The sequence below is a fragment of the Grampus griseus genome (assembly GCF_964374135.1).
Source record: "Grampus griseus genome assembly, chromosome: 3".
Lineage (NCBI taxonomy): Eukaryota > Metazoa > Chordata > Mammalia > Artiodactyla > Delphinidae > Grampus > Grampus griseus.
The window spans coordinates 60,096,159-60,107,348 of record NC_139019.1 but is presented as its reverse complement, the minus strand read 5'-3'; the positions used below and the strand labels follow the sequence as shown (position 1 = coordinate 60,107,348).

The following is an 11,190-nucleotide window of genomic DNA, read 5'->3' as shown; positions in this document are numbered from 1 at the left end:
CCTCCATACTTTTGTTCCGACCCTTTCCTCTTCATCCTAGAGCATTTCTATCAGCACTGTCAACGTCTAGGAGTCTCTTAGAAATGCAGAACCTCAGGCCCCAGCCCAGACCTACTGATGCAGAATCGGATCACCAGATGGTTCACACACATTAAAGTTGGAGCAGCCAGAAGTTGATCTGATTACTTGATTAAGCAAGTCACCATAAAAAGGAGGGTTTTTCAACCCTGTTTGCATTTAGAATCACCTGGTGCTCTTTTTAAAATTCTGATTCCTGGGTCCTGTTCCCAGACCAATTGAATCAGAATCTTAGTGGGGGTGGAGCTTATATTCATCTATATTTTTATGCAATAGCTTGGGTGAGTGTAATGTGAAGTTAGAGTTCAAAACCACTGCTTTAAAGATTTAAATATTTTAGGGGGACATTTAGAAACATAAAAACTGCTCTAAGTAATAAGAAAAAAATACATAAAATCCTACAGTGGTTTCTCATAACATTCAGGATAAATTTCAATTTTCTCACATTAACACCCAAGGCCCTTTCTGATTCTGAGCCCTGTCTACCACTCCAGCCCCCTTTCCTGCTCTCCCACACCCCATACCCTAGGGTGTCCCAAACAACAGCATTCTCCCCAACATGTCCTGTTCTTTCAAACCTGTGTGACTTTGCCCAAGTTCTCTCTTTAATATCCTTGCCCCATTTCTTTGCCTCTGTAAAGCCTTCCTTAACCCCATGATTCTTAAGGAAAAACAAAATCTGGTTTTAAAATTAAAACTTAAGGTTTTTGTTTTTCTTTAATGCTTTCTAGCTGTTTGTATTGTCAGCCATATCTCAAGCCCAGGGCCCCAAGCAGACGTAGGCTATTGTCTTCCCTAAGCCTTGTCTTCCAATAACCACACTGAGAAAATGTTAAACATCAGAATGTGCTAATTTAGAGATGATCCTTGAATATTGTTTAAAGCTGATTTAAGCTCCAGCAAATGCAAGGCCAGTGCCTCTGGGCGGAAGAAATAATCAATTTTGCCTCCTACAAACTTATTGTAAGTACCTAACACGTACACACAAAAGAAAGCCTTTCCTTTACTAGAAAAGAGCTTTTGGTACATCATGTAATTCTTACTCATTTGAAATCTAATTTGACACATAAATTGCTTTTCCTAACTTTTCATCAATTTTTAGAAACACCATGAAATGAACATTGCTTTTCCATTTATTTCTCTCTGTTGAGAATGTCCTTCCTTTAATAGAACATGAGGAAATTTTTGGATTTACTTCTCATGATTTAGTGGCCCATTTTTCAATATGTAAACTTTGGACCAAATTAAATGAAAAGTTTAAAGGTCCCTGAGAAATAGTCAGACCTTCTCTTGCATAATTAATATGCCTGCTTATAAGAAAAGAGCCTAAACATCTCTGAAAAGAGTGTTCAATTTTTTCTTCTCATTTTTTTCTTCCAACATTTTGACAGATAGGAGTAAATAAATACCAACGGTATACACTTCTCTAGAATGTTCTGACCTCTAAATTCTCTCTGTCCTATCTGCTCAGAATGGGCTTAAGGGAAACAAACAAACAAAAATCCTATTTAAAGAACAAAATGACAGGTCTTAGCACTAGAAAGTCAACAATTGGCTGATTCTTTTATTTGTTTATTAAATATTTATTGAGCACCTACTATCAGCCAGATAGGGAGATAGGCACCTCTGTAAGCAGAATCACTTTGGTCAGGGTCCTTGATGTTACTGATGATCTCTACCTTGGCAAATCTAAAGGTCAGGTCTCTGTTCTCAACTTACTCCTCCTCTCAGTGGATTTCACCCTCTTTCCTTCTCCAGAGACGTTCTCCCCTAGGCTTCTGAAGTACTGCGCTTACCTGGTTTTCCTTCTACTCCCTGACTATGCCTTTGGTGTACCATTTGTTGGCTCCTCTTTCTGCTGAAAGCTAACTGTTGGACCTTTCTTCTTCTCTATCCACATTCTCATCCTAAGTGAGCTCCTCTAGTCCTGTGGCTTAATACCATCTAGATGCTAATGACTCCCAAATCTGTATCACCAGTTCCCTGTTTACCCTGAGCTCGGGACTAGATCATATATCCAACTGCACATATGATATCTCCACTTAGATGTTCAATAGAGATTTCACACAGAGCTATTCCCCTCAATGTCCCCACATAAAGCCCCTCCTACCCCAGTCTTTCCCATTTAGTAAATTGCATCATTTGCTTGACCAAAAATCTAAACGTTAGGGATTGCATTCAGCTGCATGTTAACAGAATCCACCTTAACCAGAGAGCAGGGGTTTTTTGTTTGTTTATTTTCATATAATAAGAGGGCCAGAGGCAGGCAGACCAGAGCTGTGCACTGGTCTCCCTAAGCTAACAATGTCCCGGCTCCTTCTATCTTTTTTCTTCACCGTCCTCATGGTCGCAAGATGACAGCCCCACCTCCAGCCTCACATTCACATGCCAATGGAAAGAAAAGGAAGGAATTAACAAGGTGGAAGGCACAGAGCCTATATGGAAAGAGCAAAACACTCCCAGAAATCCCTAGTAGATTTCTGCTTATCTCTCATTGCCCGGAACTGTTACAAGCTCTACCTCAGATACAAGAGAAGCTGGGAAATATGGCTTTTTAGCTGAGCACATTGCCACCCTGCATAAATCAGGGCTCTGATATATGGAAGAAAGGTAGAATGGACTCAGACAGGCAATAGCAGTACCCATTCTATCGTCCTGGACTGCTCTCTTTTCCTACACTTGCTTACCAATCCCTCAGCAAGTCCTATCACTCCTACCTGCAAAAGACAGCAAATTCAACTGCTTCTCTTCATCTCCATTGCTCAGACCCTGGCCGGAGATACCATCGTCTCTCCCTCAGACCACAGCATTCGGCCTCCTAACAGGTCACCCTCTTCCACACTTGCCCTCTCTCTAGCCCTTTGTTCACACGGTGGCTGGGATGAGCACTTAAAATTATAAATATAATCACACCATTCCCTTTCTTAAACTCTCCAAAGCAGGGTTCCCCAACCCGCGGGCCGCGGACGGGTATCAGTTCGTGGCCTGCTAGGAACTGGTCCGCACAGCAGGAGGTGGGCAGAGGGCAAGCGAGGGAAGCTTCATCTGCCTCTCCCCATCGCTCGCATTTCCGCCTGAACCATCCCCCACCCGCCCCCACCCGCATCCCGTCTGTCCGTGGAAAACCTGTCTTCCAACGAAACCGGTTCCTGGTGCCAAAAAGGTTGGGGACCGCTGCAAAGGATCTGTCACAGTTTGGGTTTCCTCCAAGCAGACCCTGACACAAGTAGTTTGAGAGATGCAGGACACATGGGTGGGGCTTCACAGCGAGACAAGGAAGGGAAGGCAGCCCAGAGCAGGTGCGAGACCAAGGCTTCCTCCCCCGGTGGGCGGGGGGAGCCCTGGGAAATGGCGTTAAGACACTTGCCTCAGAATCACCTGACCCCAGGGACAAGGAGGTGTTTCTACACCAGCCCCCAAGGGTTGCTGGCTGCACTCTCTTGGCTTGAGCATCCTGGACTTACCCCTTCCCTGAGCTAACTCACTGCAAAAGCCAGCACTTCCTTCCACTTATCAGCCTTTCTGTTTACAGACCATCACAGCTTCGTCTTCTCGAAGCAGAATCACAAGAGGGTGCAAGAACCACTTTATTTCTTTAATAGGATAATTTCAAAGTACAATTTAAGGATGATGAATGTCTGAGAAATTTGCTGAGTTCTAGTCTCATTTGAAAGAGCTAAATTTTTGTGATGCTCTCTCTTTGACAAAAAAAGTATATAACATCTTTACTTGAGATGAATAGATACACACTACTATATATAAAATAGATAAACAGGGCTTCCCTGGTGGCGCAGTGGTTGAGAGTCCGCCTGCCGATGCAGGGGACACGGGTTCGTGCCCCAGTCCGGGAGGATCCCACATGCCGCGGAGCGGCTAGGCCCGTGAGCCATGGCCGCTGAGCTTGCGTGTCCGGAGCCTGTGCTCCTCAACGGGAGAGGCCGCAACAGTGAGAGGCCTGTGTACCGCAAAAAAAAAAAAAAAAAAAAAAAGATAAACAACAATGACCTACTGTATAGCACAGGGAACTATTGGGTTGGGCAGAACGTTCGTTCAGGTTTTTCTGTAGGATGATACGGAAAAACCTGAACGAACTTTTTGGCCAACCCAATGTATTCAATATCATGTAATAAATTATAATGGAAAAAAATCTGAAAAAGAATAGATACTGAATCACTTTGATGTACACCTCAAGCTAACCCAACATTGTAAACCAACTATTCTTCAATTTAAAAAATATATATAGGAAAATTTCAAGAAGGGCATATAAAATTTGGAATATTTATTTAAAGTCAATATATTAAGGTATGCATCATTTACTAATACTAGCAACTAATTATATGTATATTATCGCTATAAATGGCATTACTATGGATCTGGAGGGTATAGATGAACAGTCGGTAAATAACTGTGGATATATTTCTGCCTTTAGATTAGCTTACTACTTGTCTTTCCTTTCTTCTTCAATTGTTCTACAAAGTAATCATTACAAGCAATGGTCAGAGCTGCCACCGTGACCACGAATTCATTAAAATCCACTTTGTTGTCCTTATTGGCATCCAGGTCCTACATTATCTTATCAACCAACTCAGGATCCTTTTGACACTAAAAGGAAAAAGAAAATTTCTAACTCCCAGGCTCTGAGGTTCATAATGACAACTGAAATCGTACTTTCCTTTTATCTACATTAAAGTTTGCATTTCCATTTTTAGCATCTAAAGCAATTTCCAAGAGCCTATTTGCAGGGAGGTTTGAACCAGGCACACATCCTAAATGAGTCTGGGCTTCTGCCCCACCCCCCACCATATAATCCTCAGACCTAAACACCAAGAGGAGCAAACAGCAGCATATCCAAGTGAGCTGGACAGGCTGAGGGCCAGGACCTGGGGAGGAAATCAGGGGGACATGAAAAGAAGGAAGCCTTGAAGCCAAAGGGGGATCGTGAGTGGCTCTGCCATTTACCAACAATGGGACTTGGAGCAAATCACTTAACATTTTAAAATGTCCTAATTTATCAAATGAGGAAAAAAATATCTCCCACAAATTTGGGGGCTACTTCAACACGCTTTTATAAGTGCTTAGCACCACGTTGTTAGATTTAGCAAGTAAAAATTCAGGATGCCCAATTAAATGTGGATTTCAGATGAGCAATGAATACTTTTTTAGTATAAGTATGTCCCAAATATTGCATGGGTCATATAATATTTTAGCTGGCAGCCTGCTTTGTGTGTCGCAAAACAAAACAGAGGCACCCAATAAAGGGTAGATCTTATAAGGATGACTCCATTTTATAGGTGGAAAGGAAAGCAAGGAGCCCATTGAGGAGATCAGGGTTCAGAAAGGGTGGGGCGGTGAAGCACCTACCTTTCCTATGATAAGAGGCTGATGAGAAATGTTTCCAAAAGTATAATTCACTTCCTCCAAGAACTCCCCATTGTCCTCTCATTAGCTGCCAACCATTAAATGGTTGGAAATTTAAACTGAATTGATCAAAATCAACTCAATCAAAAACAATTATAAATTTCACTTGAATAAATCAATGTGCCAAGTGTGGCCTACCGAGTTTTTTATCCTAAATGTTATGTAATACAGTAGCCAAACTGAATTTGAAAAAGAAAAATGTTCTCAGGGGCTCTTAAAATTACTGAAAAGGTATTGTATGTTAAAAATTCTTACTTTAAGCTTTTCCCATAGAGGGTGGGGATAAAAGAGTGTCATAATTATAATTACTATCGTCTTAACACAGGGTTTGGACAGAATAACATCATGCCAGGCTGTTACACGTGCTAAAACCAATTCGAGGCAACTCCAAAAACACAAGAGTGAGCATTTTCTTGAGAGCAGGCTCCAAACACTCCATTCTAAGGTTTCACGTGTGGTTTTATTGAACTTTTGGCTGTTTTGAGATGTAAATCTATTTGTTACCCAACTGGTCACTGGCCAGACACACCCTTTCGGTCAATCCCAATCAGCTTGTTCTTGGCTGACAAACTCACCTGGTATTTGTTATTCACTATTTGCCATCATATCATAAAGTACCCCAGGCTGCATTTCTGGCCCCAAACATAATATTTATTCATTTATAGACAGCAGGACAGAGGTCCGGGTATAACTTGTGACACTAGTTATAACTCCTAGTATAACTAGCTATACCTTTGCTGTACTACGACACTGAATAATTGCTAAAAGCCTCAAATATAATTTCCAACACTGGAAACCCTAACCCTAGGCACTACAGAAAAGCGCACATGCCTACAGACACAGAAAACAAAGGTCTCTAGTGTTTGCTTCCCTGTATTTAGAATCTCGATAGGAATTATACAATGTGTGGCAGGACACAGGAGTTGGTGGTGCACATGGAGGCTATCCCTGAATGTGCACCGCATCCACCCTCGACTGGATGGAGAGAAAAGCCAGACTCACCGAGAAGAATTCTGTGAGGTGTCGCTGCAGGAGCATTTTCAGCTCCCCCTTGTTGATCTTGAACCTGTTCCCCTCCTTGCAGGAGTAGCGGAAGATTCTAATCATGGTGTCCATGGCAATCTCCAACTGGGCGGGCGTGTTGGCAGCAGAAGGGACCACCCCAGGGCAGGCCACCAAAGCCAGGGAAAGAACATTTGTGAAGGATAAGTGGGTGGGGAAACATCAACGCCTTCATTAAAACGGAATATTGCCATCAATATTCTGGTCAGCCCACGCCCCAGGTGATGGTTGTTAAACCATGATAATCAATTAACCAAACATTCTGCCCATCTAGAGCAAGCCACAGAGATCTTTGTGGGTGAGTTTTTCTCCTCCCTAATCCCCACTCCCCAACGATGGAGCCGGTTCAAAGTGTTTGGAAGTTAGTAATCAGACAACAAATACAGAGTCATGATAAACACAGATTAAAAATAAACAAAAAGAGGAAGGAAATAGTAACTTCATACCTGTTCAGCCAGTGCAGGGCTCTGTCAACAGGTGTTTACAATTAAACTATAAGCCTACATACCCGGGGGTTTCACCCCAGCACATTTGTTCCCAAGAAGATGAAAATTGGCAGTGACAAGAGATTCAAGTGGAAGTAACTCTGAGTCTGTTTTTAATCACGAGAAGGAACAGGTGTGAGCTGCTGCCCCATGGGCCATCAGGGAAGGGCAGGCCCCCACTGTGTGCCCTGGAAGAGAAGACAAAGAGGGAAAGAGAAGCCTTCAGTTACCCCTCATTACGGAGAGTGTGGGTACAAATGCAGTCAGTTGCTAGGAAGCTGATGACTGAGAAGAACTCTAAAAATAGAGGAGCAGAGAAGAAACACTCGTTCAAACTTGGAGACTCCTCAGCAAAGCCAACAGCAAGGTCAAGGGAATATGCTCAGAGCAGACTCGTTAAACTAACGCAATGGACAGTGGTGAGTCGTCTAGCTGTTAAAAAAAAAAAAAAAAAGAGGAAGCTCTCCACGTGCCAATTTAAAAAGGAAAAAAGCAGCGACCCTGGGCGTGTAGGAAAGAAATAAAGCTAAGAATATATATGTGTATATATACTTTAATTTGTCTAAGGAATCACTGAAAGGTTACCAAAGAAAGTAAAAAAAAAAAAAAAAAAAGTAGTAGCTATAAGGGCCAAGGTGGAAACAGAGCGGTTAGGAGTAAGATTTCTCATTTACCCCTTTTAAACTGATTTTAACTTATTCAGTTATAGGACTGTATTGCCTAGTCAAAAACTAAAAAAATTGAAATCCATGGAATGAAGCCCTAGAAGCCATGCATGTAGGAATCCACAGCGGGAGGATTTCTAAGTGAGAGAAACTTAACAAAAAATAAGTCACTGGAAAAACCAAAGCCAGAAACTGGCCGCTGTGCTTTAAATGTTGGCTGTGCTCTCAGGGCTCCACTTTAATTATATGGAAAGCAAACCAGTTATCTCCTTTGTATTTCCTTTCCACAAGCCTGTTGGGATGTGTCCTCGACCAGCCCGCCTCCTCCATCTTACCACGAGGCAGCCTACTGGACCCTCCGGAGAGGTCCCCAGGGATGTTCTCAGCTTATACCTAAAGCCCAATTCTCAAAAATATTTTTAAATTGTTTTTTTTTATGATTAAAGGAGTATAATGTGCATGGTAAAATAATATTTTAAATACTCAAGAGTATGAAATAAAAGTAAAATTCTCTCTCCACCATTCCCCACCCTCGTCCTTCTAGGTTAACATTTTCCTGTGTGAGAAGCAGGTCACGGTGGTAGAAAGTACGGACTGCCTGGCTCCAGCTCTCACCTCTGCCCCCGTGTGATCCTGGGCTAGTCACTCACATTCTGTGTCTTCGTTTCCCAATCTGGATCAAAGGGATCACAGTAGTAGCTTACCCAACAGAAAAGATTAAATGAGTTAAAATATGTGCCAGGGGGCTTCCCTGGTGGCGCAGTGGTTGAGAGTCTGCCTGCTGATGCAGGGGACGCGGGTTCGTGCCCCGGTCTGGGAGGATCCCACGTGCGGCGGAGCGGCTGGGCCCGTGAGCCATGGCCGCTGAGCCTGCGCGTCCGGAGCCTGTGCTCCGCAACGGGAGAGGCCACAGCAGTGAGAGGCCCGCGTACCACAAAAAAAAAAAAAAAAAAAAAAAAAGTGCCAGGAACACACTGAGTGCTTTGTATGTATCAGCTATTATTATCCTTACAGAAAAAAAAAGATATGTTTATCATTTATATAATTATATACAACATTACATATATATATATCCTTAAATATATATATCCATAACAGCATCAACGTGTGTGCACCTAGTTTTTTTAACTTCATATGAATCTTACTATATCAGCATATAGATCTACCCCATTCTTCACTGAAGTTGCATATTATTCCACTGGACGCATGTCCCTACGTATAGTCACGAAATATTTGTCAGGCACTGATGTTATGCCAGGTCCCGTGTAAATACAGGAGAAGAACTTTGCCTTAGCAAATCTCATTGCTATTTGTATTGGGGCTGTGTTAAGTACAGAGAATGCAGGGAATGCTGACATCTTTTTTATGTTGGGTCTTCCCTCCAAGAACACCCCTATAGCTTTGTGACCACACTTTCCTGAGTCTCCCATTTCTGAATGCACTTTCTTCAACTCCTAAACTCTGGCGATTTCAGCTACTCCTATGATTTCAATCACTCCCCAGACCATATCTTTTGGCCCAGAGTTCTCTATTAAGCTCCAAAACCACTATCCAACCACCTGCTGGACCCCATTCCTACCAGAGTGTCCCACAAGCTTCTCAAACTTGGTTAGGACCAAAGCAAAACCCATGCCCTCTCCACACCCACACCTGCTCCTCCTGCTGTATTGACCAGCTCTGTCATCCAGCTGCTCCCATCATCCGGCATCTGGCACTATTTTTAAATATCAGTTGAACTTATCCATTTCTCTCCATTCTTCACCACCTTCAGGACTTGGTAATTTTTGGTCTCTATTACTGTGGTAGCTTCCTTACTGCTCTCTCTACTCACTATTCTCCTCCATTCTGAGCTCCATTTTGCTGTCAGAGTAGTTTATCTAAAACACAAATCAATACCCACACTCCTGGGCATTCAACGGTCTGACCTGCCTATAAACTGACCAAAATGTTGTACTCTCTCATTCTTCCCTGCCTTGGCTCTTCTGGGCCCACTGCCTGGAATGCTAATTCTGTCTATTACTTAAGGCTCAGTTCAAATATCTCCTCTTGGAAGTTTTCCTGCAAGCTTCCCCACTCCCCAACCTTCACCCTGATAGGTGCCCACCTCTGTTCTCACTTGTCCCCCAGAGCATCTCTTTTTCTTTTTTATCATTGCACTTATCACACATTCCTATAATCACTTTTTTTTTGTTTGCCCACATACTCCCCACTCTCTAGACTTTGAATGGGTCCCCTGATGGCAGAATTGATATCTCGTTCAACCTTGCACTCCACAGCATTTAGCACAGGGTCAAGCATATGATGGAAATGCTCAGAAATCTTTACTGATGGATGGATTAACGAACAAATGCCTCAGAGAGGGAAACTAAGCTCTCCAAAGAGTTGAGCCTTGTCTGGTTTAACTGTCCAAAGAAATTATTTGATTGCCATTATTCCACACACAAAATTTGCTTCATGAAAGAAAAGGAGACAGACAGACAACAGTCATTTAAAAGAATAGAAAGAGTGTGAATTTGGAACTGTTTTCAGATTAAGCTGCTGAAGTTATAAATGCACTAAAATGGGTAAGTCTTACAGAGTATGTGGGTCTCAGCAGTATTATATTTAAATCATGTTCAACGACAAATTGACTTCTTGGAAAATTCAGTTGGCAGGCAAAACTCTTAATAGATATTTAAAAGCTGTAATGCTGTAATCTGATTCGAGAGATGAGAATATGGCCTCTGTGTGCTTTGCTCTGGGGGTTTAAAAGCAGGGTGGTTTCTGCTTAGTTTCTGCTTGGCCTTAGCAGAGCTAGATGTTTCCTTTGGTATATGCTGCCCCTTGGTGTCAGGCTGCAGGACTGCATCTGGAAGCCCTCTAACTCCCAGAGTGTGCTTGATACTGTAAATCGAGTGTGGCCCTTCTTCAGGAACTTGTCTGTGTTGTAAGCCAGCCCCAGCCTCTGCCCTCCAGCAGACTTTCAGAAACAAAGATAATGTCAGAAGTCTCAACAGGACCCTGTCGGGCCAGTGACACAAATTTACAGGTGACAGGAAATCCCAGGTGGGCAGGGGAGACATACCTGTTCATAGCCCAGAGGGGTCCTCCAGCAGCACCTTACTTGCTCTATGAGTCATTAATTACAGTTTTACTTTTCAGTTTCTGGTGTGTGTCATAACCCTTAGGACTAAAAGCTATAACTTCACATCCAAGATAGCATGCAAAGAATGAGAGAAATGGAAATATCAGATATGGGAGAGTTTAAAAGTAAGGACTATTGTAGAGAAAAAAAAGCTATTGAAAATCCACAAGTGGGAGGCAAAAAGAGCAGAGCTGCTGGAAAGTGGGGCTTTGGCCATGGAGCCTGAAAAAAAGGAAATATGTGAAAAATAAGCCATCAATATTAGCTGGGATACAACTGACACCCTAAAGGTGCTTGAGCCTGCCACAGATTCCTAGGAGGGTCTGCCTCTGAGGCCAGGCCAGAGTCATACAGGAGG

At 42.8% G+C, this 11,190-nt stretch overlaps 1 protein-coding gene across 1 annotated transcript; it reads right to left on the bottom strand.

The window, feature by feature from the left end:
* Positions 1 to 4,503: 4,503 nt before the first annotated feature.
* S100Z (S100 calcium binding protein Z) lies at positions 4,504 to 9,416 on the bottom strand (the record flags this gene model as incomplete). The annotated part of the gene is given in 5 exon segments (XM_082650304.1): positions 4,504 to 4,641; positions 4,645 to 4,680; positions 6,499 to 6,624; positions 7,005 to 7,025; positions 9,357 to 9,416. Coding segments are annotated over 5 exon segments (381 nt in total).
* Between the last annotated feature and the right edge of the window lie 1,774 nt (positions 9,417 to 11,190).